Raw genomic sequence first — 25805 nt, forward strand, 5'->3', positions numbered from 1 at the left:
AGCTGGGAATGTGGGACGGGCTGCGTGCATCTGCTGGGAGAGGCTTCTGGGTTGCAAGAACATGGCAAGAATAGCCAGGAGGAACCCAGAATAGAACATCGTCCCTGGAACCCCTCTCCACAGCTTTTTCCCAGCACTCCCGGCTATCCCCACCTGCTGCCCTGCTAAGCCTGCTCTTCCCTCAGCCTCTCCAAGGACACACAGCCAGTGCCAGGGCCCTTCTGAAGTAACTTCAGAGTGAGATGGGCGGAGGGGCTCCAAATGTTTCCAAACACATGTCATTTCTAGGAACTGTCCCTCCCTCAGTTCTGCCCTGCCCTGCCGGGCCTTCACCCTCAGGTTTAACCATTCAGGGACATTTCCTCTGGGACCCGAGCTTCTTGGAGCGTGCCACAGTAACTATCACCAGAGAGACTCTCAGCACAGTGCTCAGGGATGGGGCAGCCCTGGCACAGATCCGGATCCCAGAAGCCAGTACACGGGTAGCTGGAGTGAGCTACAGCCAGGTCGGCCAGCCCAAATTCTCTGTAACATCACAGAGGTAAGCAGCCTTACCTCGTCCCATTCAGAGGCAAAGGAAGGTGACTTCTCCAGTCTCTTCTTCCCGAGGCTGCAGTTGGACAAAGACTCGCTGCGACTCCCCATCGTGGTGTCCTCCGTGGGGGAGCAGGTCAGGAGGTCAGAGTCAGACTTTGACAAACTGCGGCTGAGCTTAAGCTCAGCCTTGGGCTTGCTAGTGGGAGGGGCTCGGCTTCTGGCTCCGCTCCAGTCCTCCTCTTCCTCAGTCTCAGCAGGGTGCAGAACGACTGTGTGAGTCAGAGTCTGGAGGTGTGCTCGGCCGGCTGCTGCACTCAGGCCTGCTGGGAAGCCCACTCTCTTGCTTTGGTCCAGGACGCCGGGCTGTGGGTTTCCAGTGCCTTGCACGCCCGGCTCCTCTAGCTGCATGCTGGCCTCGTGGCAGGCGTCCTGCTGGGGAGACTCTGGGTGGTTCTGGCTGGGGGCAGTAAGCAGCTGGAAAGGGTCCTGCCCCACCTCACACACTGGGGAGGAGCCGTGGAGGAGACCTGAGAACTGCTCCGGGACCTGCCCGTCCTGCCCCTCCACAGAGTCCTGGCTCCGGCTCCCGCTGCTCCGCCTGTGGTCTTGGAGTGGACAAAGAGAAATAAAAAATTAAACGTGGTAAGAATCAACAGAGTTCTTATGCAGCGCGTGATGGCAGAGCAGAGTTCACAACAGAGAGGAAGAGCGAGGCTGGGTAGGCTGAGGGGAGGGAGAGAACAGAAGAGAGGAGGGAGGAAAACAGTTTCATATTGTTCATGTTCAATTTGTACCCAAAGTCAGAGCATTTATGAAATTCCAAACACTGGTCTGATTAATGCTGCCTGGCAGCCATCCCCCTGTTAGACCTCTGTTAACATTACCGACCAGACCTTGCTATATAAGGCCAGGAGAAGCGCTAACTACAGACAGAAAGGACACACATAAGGACAGAGTAAGGACAGAAGGAGGGACAGGGAGCGAGAGTGCGCCAGCGAGAGTGGCTCCTGGGACTCTGGATACATTTCCATGAAGGCCAGTGTTATTTAGAGTCAGCCGCCCGCCCTTCCTCTGGCAAGCAGCTGTGAGGGGAAAAGGGAGGTCATGATCACAACCTGCAACTTCTGGAACTCCTTGACCGAAAGTGCAAAACAAAACAGAGGGGGAAGTAACTGCTTCCTTTCTCCTCCAGGCCACTCAGATCCACGTCCACGCCTCGTCCTTCCGCAGGAACAGACTTTCCCCCTTTTTCTCTTTTGGAGAATGTGTGCGCCTCACTCCTGCCAAGGCCTCCCAGCTGCTCGCTCATATTTGTTTAAGTTTAACCTTAGCTGATCCACTAGAAAAGGAAACAGTCTAGTTTGTCAAACCAGGAGACAGCTGCTGCTCCCGGGAGACCTCCCTTACACCCTAGAAACCTGACACCGCCAACTACTGCCACACTCTCAGAAAGTTCTGCCATGAAGTCCTGCAAATCAGCGCGAGTCCGCGTCTCAAGTCAGTGCCTCCCTGGGGCAGCCGGTGGGAACTCGGTCCTCTAACAGCTTTTCACCCAGGCCATCCGCTGAGGCAACACCACGCCCAGCAGTAAACCACATTCCAAAGCACATCGTCCTGCATGCACAGAAGTGGCCCCTATGCCACTTCCATGGCATGGAACCAAAGAATTCCTGATCTGTCCAAACAGCCCGAGAACCGTTCATGGGGCTGGAGCGCCAAAGAGCAGAGTGTGTGGTGCCAGTGTTTTCATAGACGAGTAATCTGTGGCCCCAGGCACGGCATACTTTGCCCAGGGTGTTTGGGCAGAGGTTCACCCAGGAGGAAGAACTGGCTCTGTCCTCTCCAGCTGTGTGGTCAGACATCTTGCTGAGACTCTGGCTGAAGTGATGATTAAAAATCCCCCAACGACCGTGATGAGAATCCCAGTCCCCACAATCAGAGATGGGATCTGTCCCTTGGATGCTGTACAGTGCTGCCTGGTGCCTCCTTTGCTGCAGAGCGCAGCTCCCACTCCACACTTTCTTGCTTTCCCACTGGCAGCTGCAAGGTCCTTGAGGAGGCTCAGTATACAACACAAGGAAGGAAGTTGGGGAGAAGGGGTGCAGATGACCAGCGTGTCACATACATGAGGGGCATGCTAAGGTCTCACACTGCTGGTTCTTCTGAAAAAGTCTCTACAGGCCCCAACAACCAGCTCCCTCCAGGTGAGCTCTGGGGAGGTCTGTAGGCAGAGGAGCAGCCAACTCACTCATTACACTGATCACTAATCCATGGGAACTCAGAAGTATGAACTGCGGTGCCTCCCTTCTTTACATCTGACCACTCTGGAGTTCACACCCTCCATCCATTCACTAATCCTATACTCTACAGGGCAGGTCCTGCGCTGTGAAAAAGACAACCTGAATGAGTTCTCCAGGTAGAGAAAACAGAGAAGAAGAGTTCCATTCAGTTTAACTGGAGCCTGAGGAAGCTATGACTTCATAGCTGCACACACTATGACAATGGGCACCAGGCCAAAGCTGCCTGCTGACTATATGTTGAGGCTACAAAGAAGAGAGCACGTGACCATCTAATGGAGGTTCGGGGTAACAGTGTTTTTCTTGGAGAAGTGGATGGGTCTGCCATCTGTTATCCCTGTTGATATTCAGGAAGGGGCCTGGGTGCAGGACGCAGGCCTTTGCTCCTCCGCATCAGCTTCCAGGCTCTTAGGGAACCATTTGTGGGTGGTGAAGGGGCCACAGAAGGAGAACTCCATAGCCCAGCACTGGGAGACTTCTTGGCTCACCAAACCGGTAGGGCTCAAAACCCAAGTCAGAGAAGGTTCTGGCTGCTTACTGGGGGAGCTGACAATGAAGCCCTTGAGACAGCCACTCATTCATGCCAGCCATCAATGAAGAAAGGGAAGCAGATGCCAACAGCAGAGAGATGCCAGGGAAGGCTGTGGGCAGGAGAAGGGAGAGGAGCTTGTGTAGGAAGGAGATCTGTGGAGGGAAGGAACCAACGCCAGGCATAGAAAGTACGGCCTGCAAATCTGTCACAGGAACTTTAGTGTGTCAGTCTGTCTGATCCCCTCTGTCCCACCTCCCTCTCTGTGTGTGCTGAGACAGTGTCTTACTAGGTAGCCCTGGATGGCTTAGAACTCTATAGCTCAGGTTGGCTGCAAACTCGCCATCCTGCTCCTCAGCACTGCCAACTACACTGCATGCCATGATGCGTGGCTGAAATCAGGATCTTAATATGCTAGTGTGTTGTCTGTCCCCTAAAAACTGTACCTAACCTAAACGTGGAGGCTTAAGTGACTTTTCTATTTCCGGAAGAAAACACCATGACCAAGGCAACTAATAGAAGAAACTGGGGGCTTACATTCTGAACAGCAAGCATGACACAGAGAGTGAACTAGAAATAGTGTAAACCTTTACACTTCCACTGCTGCCCCAGTGCCACGCCTCCTCCAACAAGGCCACACCTCCTGAGCTTCCCAAATAGTGCTACCAACTGGGGACCAAGTACTCCAACGTCCAAAGCTGTGAAAGACATCTTTTTCAAACCATTCCAGGGCTCAAATCTGTAATTCAATTCTGGATTCTGAGGCAGGAGAACTGCTCTGAATCCAATGTTAGGCTACATAGCAAGATTCTGTCTCAACAAAAGCAAGAAAGGACATGCTGAAGGCATCTGTGTCCAGCAGTCCCAACAGGCTGCACTGCTCTGGACGGCACACACTTTCTCAAGGAGAAAGGTTCTGACCACGTGACACAGGCACTATTACAGACTAGGAACTGAAGGAGTCCATTACAGTCCACAGCAACCCAAGAATAGAACAGATGATGGATAGGCATCAAGAGGTCCAAGTGACCGTCCACCCAGTGACCTTCCTTGGGATCTTGCTCAGAACATGAACAGCTGGGATGCATGAAGACACCCTGAGACTCTGGTGTGAGTGTGTGACCGCCTCCGTCTCTGCAGCCCCTCGGGTGGAGAAATGGAGTTGTGGGTCTGGACTCTGTGATCAGGGTTTAAGTCCCAGCTCTAAAACCAATGCTGGGCATTCATAGCCACTTCTTTTCTCTTCTGCAGCTGCTGCAAGACTGAGCCTGCTCCAGTCTCAAGAAACAACTAACCCATTCCTCCTTAGGTTTACCTCACTCCGCCAGCTCCCCTGGGTCCCTCTGCTCACCGTGCTCACTCCTCAAGGTTCCCCCTGCTCAGCACACTGGCTCCCCCAGGTTCCCTTGGTAAACTCTGCTCACCCAGTTGGTTCCTGAGGCTTCCCTCTAGGAATCTCTGCTCTGTGTTCATGGTACTAGAATTCTCAACAACCATGAAGAACTGGTGCCCCTTATTTACACAGAAACTGAACTTTCAAGAAGGTAAATGACCCTGAAGGCCATTGACCAAAAGGAAGCAAGCAAGTGTTCTGATGCAAGCCTCAGCACCTGATGGGGTCAACTTAATTCCTTCTTCCTTCTTTCTGAACGCTCTGATGTCACCATCAGAGCGACTGTCTCTTCTGTTCTTTCAAGCCAGCATCTTGGCCGGGCGGTGGTGGCACACGCCTTTAATCCCAGCACTCGGGAGGCAGAGGCAGGCGGATCTCTGGGAGTCCGAGGCCAGCCTGGTCTACAAGAGCTAGTTCCGGGACAGGCACCAAAGCTACAGAGAAACCCTGTCTTGAAAAACAAAACAAAAAACAAACAAACAAACAAACAAAAAAAACAAGCCAGCATCTTTACCCACAGCACCTTCTGGAGGACGTGACAGTCTCCCCAGAAGACTGCAAGACAGGTTGTAACTGCTCCATCCTGTCCCGTGTCACCCCTTTGTCTCAGAGGAGCCCTGCACCACTAGGATGTAGCAACAGCCCTCTGATGACCCGACACTTTCCAGTCCTCTCCTCCTATCCTGGAGTCACTGCACACAGTGCTAATGGTAACCACGTGATCCTTTTCCTCTGCTGCCTTGACCTGCCATTCTTAGAGTTTCTGCCACCTGGGATAAAGGCTGTGGTTGCTGCTTGGGACAGCTTCACTCCGCTGTCCGTGTTGGTGTGAAACTTGTGACCTCTTGTCTTGCTCACCTGCACATCAGGTTTAAGGCTATTCGAGTCACACGCTCAATGTTTAGGGACTATCTTTAAAATGCCTTCCCATGCTAATGACTTGAAAGTGAACAGTCAAAAAGGAAGCAACAGGTCCCAGGTCTGTGGAAACACAGACTTCCACCCAGCCCTGTGCTCATGTCTTAGAGATCATTCAGTTTGCTGCTTCCCATTCTTTCCTCTCTGGCTCGCCCTTTCTAACCTCAGCCTCTCTCCTAATCTTCAGAAGCCGTCTCTGGAGCTCCGGGCATTGCACACACAGATGTTCTGGATGTAGCTTCCTCCCTCAATCACGGCCTTCCCAATCCCCATCCGCACTGGTTACATAACACTTTCTCAGCCAGGCTAGAAACCTCAGAACCTCCCTCAGCACCCAGCCCTTGTTCACCCACACTTGGCAGCACCCTCCTGTCATCCTACCCCTGAAACCTTATCCCACCCTTCCCCCTCCCCATAACTTCCTTCTGTCCCTCTAGGATAAGTTCTAGTTACCCTCAGAGATTCATGCCGGTTCCTGGCTGCAAGCTATTCCTGCACCAGCCTTTCCCGAGCCAAGACTCCCGAGCTCTGTCCTTTTAAAGAGCGGCTCCTATGCTGTCACCCACTCCTAGAGTTTCAACAGTACCGCTCTGTCTCTGGAAGAAAGACTGACATTTGAGATCCAACACTCTATGACAAGTTCTCTTTGTTCCAGCCAAACTGGAGTGCTGGCTGTGTTCCAGGCAATTCTCCACCTCCCCCCCAACCCCCACCCCTGCCCTGAGCCACGCCCCTGCCTGGAACCTCTGGTCAGCTCCCTCCCCAGTCTTGCCTATTGAGCTGAAGTCTCTATTTCTGGGCTTGGCTCAGACCTTCTCTTCATAAAGCTATCTCTGATCTCTTATGTGGACACAGTTTGTCTCACTTTTTCTTTGTACCACTTTCATATGAATTTAACATATTCTGCCCCCTTTCCACTATTTTCTGTATTGACCACACATGTCCATGTATGTATATATAACTGTCAAAACACTCTGTGGAAGAGAATACAAGAAAATCACAAGGCTTATTCGATCAGAGGGAAAAGAACTACTCTAGCCCCAAAGCAGCGAGAGTGCAAGGGAGCTGGTCCCAGCCTGGCTGGGTCAGGAGGCTACGTCAGGGGCTGGGAGACGCTCAGGCACGCACACTTTCCACACTTCGGCCATGAAAAGCCAGCCTGGACTTTCAAGTAAAGATAGGGACTGAACACTGGCACTGTTTTCTTTCTGAATTCTGACTTAGCCAATAGCAGTGATGCCAAGCTGAGAATGGGAGAGACCAGGCTGCTGGAGTCACCAAGGTTCACGTTTGGGAGCAGAGGGAGACCTGCACCTGGAAACCCTTAGAATTCGGACAGCACACATGCACCCCTGCCTGCAGATCAGCCACTGCTGCCCATGCTAAACCTCCACTTCACAGACCACCACTGGATCCCCTGGCTGCTTTCCCATGTGCTATCAAACCCATAGCGACAGCCTAGGAAAGCTGTCGTGCAATTCTGAGTGGTCACAGGCCTGGGATGTCCAGTGCACAGAGTCGAACATTAACGGGAGCACGAAGTGCTCAACAAACCACAGAGGGACATCCCCACTTGTCAAAAATGTTCATAAATGCCATGTGGGCCTGGTGCTTTAGGAGGACATGCCTTTTCTGCCTCAAGGACCTGCTAACATTTTCTCCTATGGCTGGGTTTTTCCAGGTCCGTGGGTGTGAATAACATCGGTGGAAATTCTCCTGTGCCACAGGCCCAGCATCCCTGCCCTCCAAGACCGAGGGCCCTGAGGTGAGTAGGGATCCTCGGCAGTTCAAATTGCCTCACACAGTGCCAGGGTGACTGAGCCATTTGTCTGTGTCCCCACTGAGTTTGACTCTGCATCTCCAGACTCCCCCAACTATTCTGCATGCTCCTCCAGGGGTGGTGGCACACTGCTTATTAAATAAGACCTTACAGCTTCTTACAGGCGCTGCATGTCAGGCTGGCTGCAAGCTCCTGACGTCATTCCCACCTGCTGTTTGTGATTAGTCCATCACTTCACTCTCCTGCTCCTGCCTTTTCCTCCTTCAGATGAAGTGTGAGAGCTGCATAGGCAAGCGGCTATGCCAAGAGGCAGTGTATGCCCATGCCTTACCCCCACTCTTCCTGCTGCCCTCCCAGCCTTAGTGAACTTCAAACGCCTCCCCTCTCAGGGCCACCACACCACATCATGAGGAAAAGTTTCCGCACCCCAATAAACCTCTCCGCCGACGCAGCAATCCACATGAGACCAAATCAAACCAAATTAGAAAAAGTCCAGGTTTAATGGCTACAAATGCTCCCAGATGGCTTTCCAGCCTCCCAGAGAGGGGACGGGAAAGGAAGACCGGAAAACCACGGGTGGAGTGGTCTTGAGCATCTTTGGGTGGGGTCATCATTTGGGGGTGCTTTCTTGGGGGCGGAGTCTGGACTGAGGCAGCTCCAGGGGAGGGGTCTTGGGGTGGAGCGTCCATCTGAACATTCCAGACTCTTTGGATATGGATGCGAGGGGCTGGAGTGAAGCTCCCACCAAACAACATGGATTCATAAGAAGCAATTCTTTCCGTTTCCCTTTCTTTCGTTTTCTTGTTTTTGAGACAGGGTTTCGCTGTGCAGCCCTGGCTGGCTGGGACCTCACTCTGTAGACCAGGCTGGCCTTGAACTCACAGAGACAAAGGTGTGCACCACCACCTGACACAAGAAGCATTTCTACTACCACTGTTTTATTTTCTTCCTTTTTGAGCTGGGGAGGTGTTCGCTATGTCACACCTGGGATGTTCTTGAATTCCCAGATTTAAAAGACCCTCTGGCCTCTGTCTTCCAAATGATGGAACAACAGTTTGTACCACCTCAGCCAGACGCCATTAATTTTAATGTAAAAAAAGAAAACTGAAAAAACAAAAACACAGGCATCTCAGAAGCTAAGTAGGTAGACTTTTTATCTCCAGAAGTTAATGCAGTTGCCAGTTTTGTTTCCTCAAGCATAGTGTTTGTGTGCCTTTTCACACTGACGTATGTGTGTGCACAAACAGATCATCAGTGCTATTACTGAGGTGTATTTCACGTCTGGGGAGGTTGGGTCTTGTAGGCGTAAGTCACAAACAATGCCACAGCAGTTTGGAATTATGATTAATAGGGTATTATTTATTTAAAGGGGAAAAAACTTACAGATCACCGTCAGCCCTCTGTACAACCAGGAAGGGAGTCTAGTCGTCAGCCGAGCAGGAAGTGAAGAGAGCGAGAGAAGGAAGTGGCCGCTTTTTTAAAGGGAGAGAGACCACGCCCCAATGGGCGGGTATCTCAGCGGCTATAGGCTGGAGGAGCGGAAGGACCTCCCGCAACAGGGTCTCTCACGGTTCACCCAGGCCAGCTGGAGGGCCCTCCTGTTTCTACCTCCCTGACACTGGGAATAGAGATTCACATTATCAGACAGGCACTGGTGGCATCCAAATCCCAGCACTTGGGAGGCAGAGGCAGGTGGATCTCTGTGATCTCCAAGCCAGCCTGGTCTACAGAGTGAGTTCCAGGATAGCTATGGCTACACAGAGAAGCCCTGTCTCAGAAAACAAACAAACAAACAAAAACAAAGAATGAAGAAAAAATTCATGTTCATCTCCATGTTTGGCCTCATGCTTGTAAGGCATGTGCTGGCTGACCCAACCTCTACTGCTAATTTTATTTTTTTTCTGAAGAATTGTTTTATAATTTAGATGTATGTATCTGTGTGAGTGAATACGCTGTGTGTGTAGGTGCCCAGAAAGATCAGAAGAGGGCACTGGATCCCTGCAGCGTGACAAGGTGCTGTGAGCAGTTTGATGTGGCGTCAAGGGTGCTCAGAGTTAGAACACTTCTAGAAGAAAGTACAAAAAAGAATGCCCCTGGGGCTAGGAGGATGCCCCGGTTAAGAATGTGCCTCCTGTGTGAGCAGGAGGAGCCGAGTCAGAATCTTAAGCATCCTAAAAAATGCCAAGTATGGTATCTGCGGCAGCAGCACTGGCTGAGGCGGGAGAGCACAGCTGGGGGACCCAACAGCTCAGTGTCATTCAGTCTAGCCCCATCAGTAGCCCCTTCATCAGGAGACCTGTTCCAAAATATAAGGTAGATAGGGTGTGGTGACACCAGTGTTTAATCCCAGCACCAGTGAGACAGAGGCAGTGGATCTGTGTTCAAGGCCAGCCTGGTGTATGAAGAAGCTTCAGTCAGCCAGAACTACACAGCGAGACACTGTCTCAAAGGTAAATAAATAGTGGAAACCACACAGGAAGATACTGGACACCAACCTTCGATCTCTGCACAGACCCACACATGCATACGTACGCAAGATCAGGCATATCCCTCCCCAACGCAGGAGCTTATCCATCAAAAAAAGAGCTTCTCTAAAATGAAGCTCCCAAAGGCCATGGTAAGTGCGATTATACACTGAGAAGAAAGCACATTCGATAAAGAAGTCAGCAGAGTCTGGTGGTGCAGGCCTGTGAGCCTAGTTAGCACCTAGGAAGTTGTGGCAGGGGAATCACTGAGAGTTCAAGGTCAACTTGGGCTATAATAATAAGACCTTAGTATCTAAAAATCTTAGAGAAGAAAAATGTTCAAAACAAATGAATATAAAAATAAAGTAATTCCAATTCAGCCAGGCATGGCGATGCACATACATAATGACAGCACTGGGAGGCTGAGGAAGGAGAACTGCCATGAGTTTGAGGCCAGTCTGAGCGACACCTTGTCTCAAAAGACAAAAAAAGAACTTATGCCAAAAATACAAAGATCTCACAATTTGGTTACAAAAAGAGCAGCAGGTATCTGCGGACACTGAGGCCGGGGCACACACAGACGCTCTGCTGGGGAAGGTGGATGTCCCACCTCTCCGAGGATGGCTGAAGCTTAACAGCTGATGCTGCGGCCTGGGGATCCAGAATGGTGTGTCATCTGCACATGGCTGAGTGGCTGCCAAATGAGAATCTGTGCCTACATGAAAAATGGTAACATATAGGAGTTTTACCTGAAAATGACTCACTGGCCCTGGGTGGGGAAAGGATAAACTGTGGCACACCTCTATAAAGGAATACAACTCGGCAATGAGGGGGAAGAAATGACGGAAAATACAGGATGGATGGATCTCAGATGCACTGTGCAGGACAGAGGTGCACGCTGAATGACTCCTGCAGTGGAACTCCCCTCTGTGTGCTGTGAATACCATTAGTTAATAAAGAAACTGGCTTGGCCTGATAGGGTAGATAGGTGGGAAAAACTAAACTGAATGCTGGGAGAAAGGAGGCAGAGTGAGAAGAAGCCATGTAGCTCCGCCAGAGACAGATACGCTGAAATTTTGCTGGTAGGCCATGACCTCGTGGCGATGCATAGATTAAAGGAGATGGGTTAAATTAAGATGTAAGAGTTAGCCAATAAGAAGCTAGAGCTAATGGGTCAAGCAGTGATTTAGTTAATACAGTTTCTGTGTGATAATTTCGGGGCTGAGCAGCCGGGAACCAGCAAGCAGCCTCCATTAACAGACTCCATTTATGTAACCTTCTAGAAAAGAAAAATCGTTGGGACAGATATCAGATGCCCTGTCCCCAAGGCAGGGAGCAAGTGGAAGCAGAGGGACAGAGGAAAACCCTTCACTGTGCGAAGACCGTCCCCTATTTTGTTTTTGGCTGCAGTTACTCACAGACTGTGCACAAACACAGATGCATTTCACTGCACCCAAATCACAACCTTTTAGGGAAGTTCCCAACGGAAACTACACGACATACACAACTACTACGACTATGACCTAAGTTCCTACATCCAAAGGAGGCCTCTGAGCAGGATGGGAGGCAGTGTGCTGGGGTATCTGGCCGAGGTGAAACAGAAGGGCTGTGAACTGACAGAGTCAACAGGAGGCACAAGGCATACACGGCAGAGGACCTCATAGCTGTAAGTGTGGGGAGCAGGGACAGGCAGCTTCCCTCCAGACACTGCCCTTCAGTCCGCTGGTGTTCATGCATCCTCACTCTGCAGGGCTGGAACTTAATTCCAGAATGGATTTTGCTGAAGCAATATAGGCGGGCCACAGAGACAAAGCACTGTAGTTATAGGTGACAGCCCATCATGACCCTAACAAGGAGCATACTGTCCCAAGGTCAGGAATCACGGAGCCCACCCTGCCATCAGCATGGGCCTGAACAACCTAACCTGCTAGGCTAGCGCCACAGGCTCCAATCAGTCTCCACAGTGGTGCCTGCTGTCTCCCTCCCACAGCTGCACATGTGGGAGTGCTGTGTCCCCATCCACCCAAGAGCATGGAGTCTAGGTATTGACGAGGACAACCATGGGGGCCCAGACTTAAGAACCTTAGCTGCGTGACTCACATCTGCAGCACCCGCCCTCCCGCCATCCGTCCCTGTGCTGTGCTGTGGAGTGAAGCAGGGAATACCTTTAGTCTTTCCGTCTGTGGCCCCCAGCTTCTTGGTCTCTGCTGTGAGCAACAGCTCATATGGGTGCTCGTCCTCTTCCTGGGAGACATTGCTCTGGGTCCTGGGTCTCACAGCCAGGGCCTAGGAGACAGAAACACCCAGGATCCGTTGGCAGAGACGGGTGGTACACAACAAAGCTCCAATTCCCACAACCTTGCAGGGCAGGCCAAAGCAGGGAAGGGAAGGAGAGTCAGGACCCTGCGGACTCCCAGGAGCTTTTCTGAGCTGACCGTGCGCTTTGGCGCATGCCCCAAAGGTTACCACACCAGAAGCTTGACGTGCAGTGCGGCAGGGATGGGCCCGGTGGGTGGGTGGTCCTCAGGACTCCTGAGTTTGAGTACTGGCTTATGCGGCACTACAGTAAAGGGCTGTCATCACGTGAGCCCGGCACCCCCTGATCTTCCCTCGGGCCCACTGGGACGCAGCTGAAGCCCCTGAACCAGAAGCTAATGGACAGATGGAGCCACTTTTTGGTAGCCCACCTGTGAGTCAAATCCTTTTCTTGATAATGTACTTTGAGTTGGCAAGAGAAACGCCAAGAACAATTCCTGTATGGGAAATCTCCACAGTATGACTAAACCTATTTTTGGCCCCATTTTGTCCTTTAAAAAAAAAAAAGATAAACTCCAGGCCCCTTTTCTCTACCTCCCCTACAGTGTCTCTGTGAGAATACTTTCCTAGCAGTTGTTACCTAGAATGCACGGCAACTGCCCTTTCTCCAGGCTTCCTGACATTTCCTCCACCTCCAGAGAAAACAAAACACCCTTGCCACTTAAATGGCCTGTCCTCGACCTCCCTTTCCTCCTCCTCTGCTGCTGCAGCCTTGGCTAGCCTGGGACTTGCTGGGCACACTAGGATGATCTTAAACAGGCTGATCCTCTGCCTCCGCCTCCCAAGGCTCAGGATTAAAGGCATGAGCTACCACAGCCAGCTTGTGAGACTATCTTCTTCACAGACGCCCTAAAGCCAGCTTTCTATTGGGTGACTTCAGGTGCTTCCAACCGTCTTGAGAGTAGACAACTAGCGAGTTTCTGTGGGTGAACAGCAGCTCTGTCTACGGAGAAGGTCTTGATTCAAGCAGGTAAGTGCCTCCCACGTGGGAAATGCACCAGCTGCAGGGCTCAGGGTAGGTGAGCATCAGGGGGTCCTCAGCTAGTCCTGGCATTAGAGCAAAGTTGGTAAAACCACAGTGCTGGAGACACAGGGAGGGGCTGTAGAGAGCCTCTGCTCATCTGTCCTGGTGCCCACGTGTTTTAAAGACAAGTTAAGAATAATCACAGAGCAGCTGCAGCAATCAAGCCAGAGCTCACTTCCAGAGCTGCTGAAGAGACAGTACAGCCTGGGAGGGAAGTGGGGGTGGCTGTATTCCCACTCACAACTAACACATCAGCAGACCCCACAAGGGAAGCTCCCACCTCAAACAGACACCTCACACTGTACACCAGAGAAGCCCCAGGTTAGTGTCCAGCAGTCCTCCTCTGTGGGGACAGCTCACAAGTCCTTCTGAAGAGAGGACTGCACCCCAGTCTCAGACAGAAGAGAAGCCAGGCGGCCACTCATGGCAGAACAATGGGCTCACTCTAAAACTGCTGAGCACAGCAGGTACCCCACCGTGAGAGTCACCTGGATGCTAAAGGCGCCTTTACTCTGGGAGCCCTGTTTTTATAGGAACACAACGGAACAAAGAGGGGCCATTAAGTCGTCCACACCGTGTCAATTTAACACCACAGGTGTCACTGGCAGGTTTTCCCCCATATGATCCCTCAGGCAGAGCCCTGGAAATCCAATTCCCAGTGCGTTTGCCTCAGCAAGAGTTCTCACCAGGCCCAGGCATGCTTCCCTGGAAGGTAACTACAGCCCTGAAGCCTGGCCTACAATCCAGGGCAGGACAGAAGACTTCTGTGGCAAATGAGTCCCCCAGGGAGGGCAAATGTGAGCAAAGTCCACCAACCACAGCTAGGGTCCCTGGGTCTAGCCATTTCTACTATAAACTCAGAGGGGGTCAGGGACCTGTCCAAGGTTATGTAAAGTTCACAGCAGAGCTGCAGTCATTAAACGTAGTTTCTCGGATTCTAATCCAGATCGGCCTCATTTTCCTCCATCCAATTTGGACCGCCTTCCCTTCGTCAACTACCTAATGAAAGCCCAAGAAACAAGGGTGTTCGTTTCCTCTTGTTCTGACCCTGAGCAAACTAGGGGATTAAACCTTCACAGTCAACAATAAACTTTTCTTCCAGACATCCTTGCTCCCACAGAAGCAGCACTGTGTCACAGTGACCATGGCAATAACCGATTTTCAGAAGAAAGGATTCCATTTTTAACTAAATTACTTCTTACTCTTCTTTCCCTTGTCTTCCAGGGCTGGCAATGGCTCGAAGCTCGAGAGTCTCTGTGGAGAGCAGCACTGCTTGGGCACAGAAGGGTTGCAAGGAGCCAGCTGTCACCCAGCTGTGGCTTCTAGCATCCGCTGGGGTGTGGGTGGCTGAGAAGCCTTGACACAGAGGACACCGTGGCCAGCCCATGGCAGCTGGCAGTCCATCGTGAGGCGTAAAAACCTTTTGTGTGTGTGTGTGTGTGTGTAGCGAGTGTGTGTGCACGCACACCTGTGCATGTGTGTGATGTCTCATCCTGGCATCATGATGAATAAGCTCTTCCACAGTCAAATCCTTGGTCACGTGACTGACAGATGCAGAGCCCTAGATCTGGTGGACATAAAGCCTTCCTCAGCACCAGAGACTGCTAGGTTCAATCCTCCCAGTGCTGTAAACAAAGCAAAATGGCCTACAGTTTCCTGACATCAGTGTCTCGGTGTGAGGTTTCGTTTCAAAGCTTTGAGCTAGTTGGAAACAAAGACAGTGGGGCTGCGGTCCTTGCTGCTCTGGCAAAGGACCAGAGTGTAAGTCCCATCACCCACAGTGGGCTGCTCATGAGCATCTGAAACTCAAGTTCCAGGGGATCTGATGCCTTCTGCAGCCTCTCAGGATCCCAGGCACAGTTGTGACTCACAGATAGACAATCAGACACACATGCCAGAAAAAAAATATCATAAATACAAAATAAAATAATAAAAAATCCTGTCTGGATCATTAAGAGAACATGACTCAGGCCATGTCTCCTCTATATTTATGCATCCATAGTAACAGCAAATGGGAAAGTTCAGGGCTCTCGCTGTCATGGTCTTCCAAACATCAACTACACCGCTTCAACTGGTTTAGAATTTCAGGCTATTAGGAAACATTTTCAAAGGATGACTCTCACGCCACACACAGACATCCCACCAGGCAGATGGCCCAGCAGACAGAGCTGCTGCCTCTACAACCTGTGCTCAGTCTCCTGAACTACACAGCTGAAGGAAAAAACCCTGTCCTCTGAACACACACACTGGAACATAATTTAAAAAAATATTTTGTTTTTCAAGAGAGGGTTTCTCTGTGGCTTTGGTGCCTGTCCTGGAACTTTTTCTGTAGCCCAGGCTGGCCTTGAACTCAAAGAGCTTCACCTGCTTCTGCTTCCCGAGTGCTGGGACTATAGTCGTGTGCCACCACCTTCTGGCCATAAAACATTTTTAAATCTTTTTTAAAAAGGTAGATTGTAGTCAGACATAGTGGCACTGACCTTTAATCCCAGCGCCCGGGAGGCAGAGGCAAGTGGATCTCTGTGTGTTCGAGGCCAGCCTAGTCTACAGAATGAGTTTCAGGCCATCCAGAGATACTTAGTGAGAACATGTCTTGAAAAAAGAAGGTAGACTGTTATAAATAACCACCTCTTTCCTTCTCACCTTCCTACATACCTCCTATATCTTTTTTATTTAATTTTATAAACTTGGTTATTTAATAAACTTGCAAATAAAATATGTAGCAAAAGTAATCAGACCAAAGTCCTATCTTTTCCAGTTGTCAACTCTAACCTGATTCGTGTTTAGAGACAGTCTTCACAGGAAGCAGTGAAAGGGTAAAAACAGAAAGGAGGTCTCTGGGGCCCAGCCGCCAAAACTTTATAACATGGTACTGTTCATACAATGGCAAGGACGAGGGTACTGGAACCTTGTGTCAAACACAGTGTAAAGGCAAAAGGTCGAACTGTTCAGCTGGGGCACCCGGACAACAGCCAGTTATGCTTCCCATATGGCCGGTACACTAACACTGCACCAGAGCTCTTAGTTTGAAAGGCCTTGATCCAGATGCCGACACAGGTGCGCCACAAGCCTCACCAGCGCAGTGGCGAAGAGAAGATAAGGAGTCAAGGCTGGTGACACGGCCAGGGGGTAAAAGTGCTTGCTCTGCACTCTCAGGACCTGAGCTGGAATCTCCAGCACCCACATAAACAGTGTGGCATAACTTTGTGTATGTTTTATGTAGGGCACAAGTACCTACACACTCATGTATAAGCCTCACACTCACACACAAATACAACGATCTTCTCTCTACAAAAGAAAATAGGCTGAGGGACAGAGTACTTGCTTGGCACACACAAGGCTCTGGGTTCTATGCACAGGGGCTGGAGAGACGGCTCAGCAGTTAAGAGCACACACTGCTCTTCCAGAGGACCCAGACTCAAATCCCTGCACCGACATGGTGGCTCACAAGCACCTGTAACTCTGGTTCCCGGGGATCTGATGCCCTCACCCTACTCCCACGGGCACCATGCAGGCATGTGGTGCACATAAATATACACACGCACATACAAAAAAAATCCTAAAGAGGCGGAAGAGAACAAAGCCTCCTCTGAGCTCACACAGCTACCATCTAACAAATGCTAGGTCAGTGATGGGGTGACCCCAACCCTCTACCTCAGAGGCTGTCAAGGGCAAATACTTCTTATCTACGCGTTCTTCTTCCTCTTCATCAGGTGGCGGCTTTGCTGGAGGCGGTGGACGTTCCCTCTGCAGAAGAAAAATAAATATTCTACCATCTCTCCTTTTCAAGTATGTAACTTTTTGGCTTACCCTTATTTTAGTCCTTGGAAATAAAAAGGATTACGTAGAGAATTCCTCAGGAGCCTTAAGTTAAGGTCCAGTCTCTGAGCAGATGCAGGACCCCACACACAGACACAATTCAATCAGCTGCACCACAGTTTCTGATGTCTGCAGCAAAGACCATAAACACCTCCTTCCTGGCTGCAAGGGGACCAGCATGGAAAGCTCACAACTGCCCCACTGGCACAAGCACTCTACGTGACAGATACAAAAACCCGACAGCAAAACGCAGGGGCTCAACTTTCAGCCTACGCTGAAAAGAAACCTGAGATTAAAAGACGCAGTTTCAGAGCTTTTCTAAAGCCAAGACTCCGGGGAAAGCAACGGGAAAAGCAGCTAAAGATGGAACATTTGTTCTTGCTCAATCTCAATCTCTCTGTCTCTGTCTCTCTGTCTCTCTCTCTGTCTCTCTGTCTCTCTGACATGGTTTCTCTGTATAGTCCTGGCTGTCCTGGAACTAGCTTTGTAGACCAGGCTGGCCTCAAACTCACAGAGATCTGCCTGCTTCTGCCTCCCAAGTGCCGCGATCAAAGGTGTGCACCACTACTGTTCAGCCCACACCAATCTCTTAGAATCTGTAGATTCAGCTAGTCAGGGGACCGAGGCCGGAGGATCACCCAAGCCCAAGAATTTGAGGTTACCCTCAACTCAAAACAAAACATTTCTTGGGGGCTTGAGAGATGGCTCAGTGGTTAAGAGCATTGCCTGCTCTTCCAGAGGTCCTGAGTTCAATTCCCGGGAACCACATGGTGGCTCACAACCATCTGTAATGAGGTCTGGTGCCCTCTTCTGGCCTGCAGACATATACACAGACAGAATATTGTATGCATAATAAATAAATAAATATTAAAAAAAATTTCTTGGTTTGGGGGTTTTGGGTTTTGTTTTTTTGAGAGAGGGTCTCACTATATATATATATATATATATATATATATATATTTTTTTTTTTTTTTTTTTTTTTGAGACAGAGTCTCATGGAACTTACTATGCAGATCAGATTGGCCTCATAGAAACCCTCCTGCTTCTGAGTCTGGCATGTGCCACCATGCCCAGCATGTCTTGTTTTCAGTCACCCCCCAATTATAACCTATGGTCACAGGGAGCCCCGGGAGCCACCCCTGCTCATTTACACAGAGCATGAGCACCAGCCTATTTTTTTTGTTGTTGTTGTTTTGTTTTGTTTTGTTTTGTTTTGTTTTTCGAGACAGGGTTTCTCTGTGTAACAGTCTTAGCTGTCCTGGAACTTGCTCTTGTATAGCTCTTGTAGACCAGGCTGACCCTGCTGACAAAGCCAAAGGCTGTGGAACCATTGCACCTGCACCTTCCTCACTGTTTTCTGCAGGGCTGGAGTCTCCTACTCAGGAGTTGGTTTACTTAGGACAGGGCTGGCTCCAGGCTCAGCCCTAGGCTTTCAGTTCAGGTGGAGTTTGGAATGCCGAATGATAGAAACTTCCAGAGAAATTGGCAAAGATGCTGTTTTGAATTTTGGCACTTGGGCCCGCTCTGCTCCACAGCAGCCTCCATCAGTCCTTCTGTGAGGCCACAACAGGAGAACAAGAATGGCTACAATACATGCTGCACACATGCCAAAGCATCCATTCCAAGATGCTCTGGCTTTTGCCTGGAACAACCAGCAGAGGCTGGCCTTCAAAGGTTACTCAGCTCTCTTCAGGACGCTGTGGCTTCTAGCAAGGCACTAGTGCCCCCTACTGGGAGACACCTGTAAGCACCACTTAAAGCAAAGCCTCACACAGGTTAGATACCAACAGGGAAGAGAAATGCCACCTTTGCAAATGCTCTTCTGCCACTCACCAGAGTGTGGAGTGCGCTGGCAGTTCCTACTCTGCTAGGCTGCCACACTAGAGGGCTGACTGAAACCCATACGGAAACATTGCCACTGCATCAGGTCAAGCAGACAGGCAACAAAGAATACTCCATGAAGTTCTAGGCCTTTCCCAGGCCAGAGTTAGAAAGGTCAAGGATGACTGTGTCCATCAGAGCTGGGCCAATGGGAGAAACCCCACATGCGCCCTCATATCTGTCTCTAGATGGTTAGCCAGCTAGGTCAGACACCAGAGTACAGAAACTTGGATAACACTGTGTGGAGGACAGGGCTACGGACAAGGCATCCTGACTCTGGGGGAGAAGGTGAGTCAGGAGTCTGGAGGCCCATGGACAGAGCAGTACCAAGACAAGAGAAACACAGTGCCGCTTTCATGAAATGGGGCCAAGAAAGAATCAGCCAGCAGACATACTGTCTAATAAGAGCACACACTGTCCGATTAGGTCTTGCTATGCCCTTCCCCGGGGCTGGTAGGGCAAGCAGGGCCTGGAACAGCAATTCCTGTCACTGAGGGGTCCTGCTCTCTAGAGAGAACAAACCACGAGCCCAAAGGCTTGAACAGCGTCAAGGCTACACCGGAACAGAAGACACGGATGTCTGTGAAGGCAGTGGGGGTGGAGAGATGCAAACCGGCTACACAGACGGAGCCTCAAAAAGCAAACTTCTACCTCAGTATGAGCTGTAGCTTTACCACACTGAACAGGAGAGACAAGACAGAGCCCTGAAAGAACAGCAGGTGAGCTCAGGCCTCTGAAACATGAGCCAGCACCAGACTTCCTCTTGCCAGCACCCATAGCTGCCACCACAGCCCCGGGAGGCTCAGGCCTGGGCCACGTACAGGCCTGACTCCAGCAGTTCTTGCTCCTGTGGCCTCGGTCTCCTTGTTCACGGAATCTCGGTCAGATGATCGCCCACTGGCCGTGCTGTCCAAGGAGTGACAGGACACAGCATTGTACAGTGCCTCGTAGGGACCCTCCTCCTCAGCGCGCGTGTCAAAATCAATGATCAGTTCAGTGACTGCTTTCTCCACGTTCCCTGGGAAGACAGAGAAACCATCATTAGGAGGCGGGGGCAGAGCCTTGGGTCCAGACACTCTGGCCGAACTGTAATGATAGGGACGAGGACTGATTTTCTGATTCAATACAGGGAGTGCAGCATAGTGGTAGGACTCAGCTTAGCATGCACACAGCCCTGGGTCCAATTCCCAACAAAAAAGAAACTACTTTAAATATGTAATTCCTATGTTTTTTTTTTGTAAGCATTCCCATGTAGATGCCAATTTAACCTGAAAATGTGGCAATGTGTAACTGAAAATTAAAATGGTTTAAATTATAGTTGATTTTTTTTGGGGGGGGGGCAGGGTTTCTTTGTGTAGTTTTGGTTGTCCTGGAACTCACTTTGAAGACCAGGCTATCCTCAAACTCACAGATATTTACCTGTCTTCTGAACTCACTAGACAAGGCTGTCCTTGAACTCACAGAGATGCACCTGCCTCTGCTTCCCAAGTGCTGGGATTAAAGACGTGTGCCACGCTCCGCCTTCTCCTTGTGCTTTGGAGGCGAGGCAGGGTTTTGTAAAGAACATGGAGCCCACTTTAAGTGATTCAGAGGAAAGCAAAGCCTTTCTGAGACATGGAGCTGTATGACTTGATGCTGTCTCCTCGGCACTGTTAGAAATGGCATCCCCGAGTGCCTTGTAATAGTCACAAATACCAGTGTGGGCTCCTCGAAAGTTAAGAGCTCAGTGAATGATTGATCCCACTGCTAGCAGATTCCAAAATCAAAGAAAAGTTTGGAGGGGTGGGGCTGAGGAACCCAGCAAAGACAGGCCGGGAGTCCAAAGCCCGCCCACTTCCGCTCTGTTCCATTCCTCCCCCTTCTAAGGTTGCTTTACTGTTTATTACCATCTACATCTAGGGGAAGCTGTCAATTAGCAGTTATTTGTCTTTGCCTTTCATCATACCACAAGCTATTCCGTAAACCAGAAAGGAGTCTGTTGTGGAATATTATTTTAAGATGTGCTATATTTGTCTCTGCTGTGGGACATTTGTTTAATGATGCAAAGATGTTGTATTCTTTTATGTTGCATTTGTTTAACTCTGTAAAGTTGTGTTACTTTGCCTGTCTATAACACTTGATTGGTCTAATAAAGAGCTGGACAGGCCGGGCCTGGTGGCGCACACCTTTAATCCCAAGGCAGAAGCAGAGAAAAGAAAGATATATAGAATAAAGAAAGGTAGAAAGCCCTGAGGCAAAACGTAAAGAGAAACAGGACTAGTTAGAAAAGCTGGCTAGAAACAAACTCATAAGTAAGAATAAGTCTCTGTTTAGTTATTTGGAAGCTGGGTGGTGGGCCCCCAAAAAGTAAAAACAAAACAAAACAAAACAAAAAAAACCAAAAAAACCCCAAAACAACTACATTTTGGCATAGCAACGTGAGAACATGAGGCTCAAATACCTAGGGCCTGAGAAAGCTGAAAAAGAAAGGAGGGGGATATGGCCCCTTTAAGGAACTCTGCTAGCCAGGCAGTGGTGGCAGACACCTTTAATCCCAGCACTTGGGAAGCAGAAGCAGGAGGGTCTCTGTAAATTCAAGGCCAGCCTGGTCAACAGAATGAAGTCCATGAAGTCCAAGACAGCTAAGACTGTTACACAAAGAAATCCTGTCTTGAAAAAACAACAACAAAACATGCAAACAAACAAAAAAGAAAGAAAGAAGGAAATCCTGCTGCACAGCAGCGCACTTAAACAGCCTTTTTCACTCTAAGTAGAAAGACAAAACTAAGTACAAAGCATGTGCCACAGTGCAGGGCATTGGCACAGAGCTGGGCCCCAAATGCAGCTCTCTGTCACCTACCTCTGACCAGGCCCAAGGCTTGGCCCTCAAGACCAGAGGTGTGGGCAGAGCCCATCGACAAAGCTGTGGCAGAGGTCCTAGGCATGCCGCTTAGCAATTTAAAGGCTCATGCAGTCAGAAAAGGGCAGAGATGCAGAGTCAAGTCAGGTTCAGATGGGCAAACCTCTAAGCAGGTTACAGTGTGTTTAACAATGTGCACAGGCTTCAAGAAAAGAGAAAGGGTACAGACGTCACAGAAAAAAAGCAAGTAGTTAAAACTAAAGTTTTTAGGGAGAGAAGTAGAGAAATATGTAAAATAATAAGCCACAGAGATGGAAAACACAGGGAGTCTGCATCCTGGACGCTGCTGCACTGACCTTGCAAAGCAAACCACAGCTCCTTACGTGGACTGAAAGAGGGCTGCCGAAATGAACGAGCCTATACAGGTGAAGAATGCTTAATATAAAATGGAACTCAAAAATTCACTGTCTGGGAAAAGAGTTTTGTTTTGCTTTTGTTTCCACAGAAACGAGAGGCTGTGGATTCCTCCCAGGTTGATATGGATCAGGTGTGATGGGCGAGACCTTTTGAATCTTGGCAGGGGATATCTATCAACAAAGGTTACTGCTGCTCTTCCCAGGACTCGGTCATTACCTCAATTTCTTCTGGAACCCCCTAAAGATGCCTTTGCTCATAGTCAACAGGAAGCAGTCTAGAGAACGACACCCACATTCCCAAGAGGTGGGTGTGGGTAGATTCTGGCTATTTAGTGGGTTATAGATGGTGGTTATGATTTAGGAGAATATAAGAATACAGGATAAAAAGACAACTATTTGTCTCAGATATTTTGCACTGGCATAGATTTTGGTATAGTGATACAAATTTTAAGTTATTTTTGTTATACTGCATATTTCTACTCTTGTTTGGGGTATTGTGCTTATGTAGCTCATTTTAAAATACAATGGATAACTAAGAAATGAGGTTAGCCCAGCACTTGGGAGGCAGAGGCAGGTGGATCTCATAGTTTGAGGCTACTCTAGAGTTCCAGGACAGGTTCCAAAGCTACAGAGAAACCCTGTCTTGGGGAAAGAAAAAAAAAGAAATGAAGTTAGAAGTTAAACTATAATAATCAAACTTGCAGTCACATTAGGTATGTTTTCAAGGTAAAATGGGTATATTTTAGGCAGATAGGTGAATTTCAAACACTTCAAAGACCTACAGAATATGGTATTTTAAGATGTTTAAGACCTAAGGATTTTCATGACAATGAGACACATCTGCTCCTGGCAGCACCAATTTACTTCATAAAAGGATGATGGAAGCTGGGCGATGGTGGCGCACGCCTTTAATCCCAGCACTCAGGAGGCAGAGACAGGCGGATCTCTGTGAGTTCGAGACCAGCCTGGTCTACAAGAGCTAGTTCCAGGATCCAGGACAGGCTCCAAAGCCACAGAGAAACCCTGTCTCGAAAAACAAAAAAACAACAACAAAAAAAAAGATGATGGGCATCAAAGAAAATTCATATGGAGTTTGCTTTCAATGTGAGAAGGCTAACCATTTGGGCAAGAAACTGCTCTTGCCTTGACTACTGACAATATGCTATATGGCCTATGACGAACTTTTGTTAGGACAAGGTAGGATAGTCCTTTGAGATTCCTGCTTCACAGATGAGTCTGCCAGACATTCTGCAGGACAGAGAAGAAAACGATCACTGAACTGTAATAATACAAGGGACAGTCCTTCAAATTTCTTGCTTCATTGTAGGACAAAAATGGATGCCCCATTGCAGAAGAAGTTTGGGCAGAAGATTCAGGCAGCCAGATATCTCTGTTGTTAGGTAATATGACATCCTGCTGGAGTCTTTGATGGAGACTATATAGTTATAATTGCAGTTTTCCTTAGTTATGACAGAAAGCAAATTAGGTATAAAACTTTGGAATCACTAAGATAGATAATGAAGTATTTTTTCTGAATCTGATAAATACAAATGGACTTTGTAAATGTAATTCTCACTTGATAACTGTCTTTGTTGTAGACAGTTTTACTATGTTAAAGTTGAAACCTTACATTTTTGTTTAGACAATAAGGGGGAATGTTGTGGAAGACTAGTTTAAGATGCGTTACATTTGTTTCTGTTGTGGAACATTTGTTTAATGATGCAAAGATGTTGCATTCTTTTATGTTGCATTTGTTTAACTCAGTAAAGCTGTGTTACTTTCCCTATTTGAAACACCTGATTGGTCTAATAAAGAGCTGAACAGCCAATAGCTATGCAGGAGAGAGATAGGTGGGGCTGGCAGGCAGAGATTATAAATAGGAGGAGAAATCCAGGCTGGAGAGTAGGGGGAGGATCAAGAAAAGGATGACAGAAAAACACCAGAGACTAGCCATCCAGCCACACAGCCAGCCACATTATAGGAAGAAAAGAAAGATATTAGAATAAAGAAAGGTAAAAACCTCAGAGGCAAAGTGTAGTTAAAGAGAAACGGGATAATTTAAGTTAGAAAAGCTGGATAGAAACAAGCCAAGCTAAGTCGGGGCATTCATAAGTAAGAATAAGTCTCTGTGTACTTATTTGGGAGCTGGGTGGTGGACTCCGAAAGAGTTAAAAAAAAAAAAAAAAACAACTACAGAATTCTGCTGACGAGGAACACTTACCACCCAGACCACTTCCACACCAATGATTTATTGCCACAACTGCCATGTGCACAAGGACTAGCCAGCAGACCCTCATTGGACCAACAGTTCCCAAAGTGCTGCCATGTGTTTTAGGATAGAAAGGAACAGCAAACACAAGTTCTAAGTTGATCTTGAGATGACCCTGCCCATTACACATCCCTACAGAAGTAGAGGCCAAAATAAAGCAGACATGGAGCTGGAGAAATGGCTCAGAGGTTAAGAGCACTTAGTGTTCTTGTAAAGAACCCAGGCTTAGCTCCAAGCACCCACATGGCAGTTTATGGCCATCTATAAAATCCAACACCCTCTTCTGACCCTTATGAGCTCCTATATGTATGCATGCAGTGAACATAAACACACCTGGCCACATGCATTATATATATATTTATGTTATAGTAACAAATATAAAAACTATATTTATATGCAAGTAATATATTTTATTTATATTCTATATTTTATATATGATTATTTTATTTTTCTATTTTATAATAGTTTTTATATATCATATTATATTTATAAAAATATAAACTATGTTTATAGATATAAATAAAATGTTGGGAAATATTTTACGGTGTGAGACTTTTGTTTATGTTTGTTTAACTGTGAAGCTGTGGTTCTTTGCCTGTCTAAAACACCTGATGGTCCTAAAAAGCAGCTGAATGGCCAATAACATGGGAGGAGCAAGGACAGGTGGGGCTGGCAGGCAGAGAGTATTAACAGAAGGAGACGGAGGAAGAGAGGGAGAATGAGAGCCCAAGGAAGGATGTCAGCAGCCAGCCGTCCAGCCATCCAGTCAGCCGCGGAGTAAGAGTTAAAGGAAGAGATACAGAAGTAAGAAAAGGAAAAAGCCCAGAGGCAAAAAGTAGTCAGGATAATTTAAGTTAGAAAAGCTGGCAAGAAACAAGCCAAGCTAAGGCTGGATATTTGTAACAAAGAATAAGCTTCCATGTGTGATGGGCCCCACAAGAGTCCAGAAAGTCAGAGTAAAAATCACTACATATATATACACACACATATATATGTATATTGTATGTATATATATGTGTATACATACATATACATACATACATATATAAAACTTTTGTTCTGTTTGTTTATTTATTTATTTATTTATTTATTTTTGGTTTTTCGAGACAGGGTTTCTCTGTGGCTTTGGAGCCTGTCCTGGCTGGGATTAAAGACGTGCGCCACCACCGCCCGGCGTGTTTTTTTAATTTAAAGACAGGGTCTTACTGTGTAGTCTGGTTAGCCTGGACCTTGCTATGTAGACTAGGCTGGTTTTGAACTCACAGAGAGCTGCCTGCCTCTGTCTTTCAAGTGCTGGGGTTAAGGCCTGGATTAATTAAAAC

General features: G+C 48.5%; 1 protein-coding gene across 5 annotated transcripts in view; it reads right to left on the minus strand.

The window, feature by feature from the left end:
* The window catches only part of Anks1a (ankyrin repeat and sterile alpha motif domain containing 1A), a 159251-nt gene that overhangs the window by 63598 nt on the left and 69848 nt on the right, over positions 1 to 25805 (minus strand). For all 5 annotated transcript variants that reach the window (XM_013351202.2, XM_026785430.1, XM_026785431.1 and 2 more), the window contains 4 exons: positions 19781 to 19977; positions 16914 to 17006; positions 12085 to 12205; positions 556 to 1142 (listed from right to left, as the gene is read on the minus strand). In XM_013351202.2, the coding sequence (XP_013206656.2) occupies positions 556 to 1142; positions 12085 to 12205; positions 16914 to 17006; positions 19781 to 19977 (998 nt within the window). The remainder of the gene's footprint in view (positions 1 to 555; positions 1143 to 12084; positions 12206 to 16913; positions 17007 to 19780; positions 19978 to 25805) is intronic.

The sequence above is a fragment of the Microtus ochrogaster genome, linkage group LG2, assembly GCF_000317375.1.
Source record: "Microtus ochrogaster isolate Prairie Vole_2 linkage group LG2, MicOch1.0, whole genome shotgun sequence".
NCBI classification, from domain to species: domain Eukaryota; kingdom Metazoa; phylum Chordata; class Mammalia; order Rodentia; family Cricetidae; genus Microtus; species Microtus ochrogaster.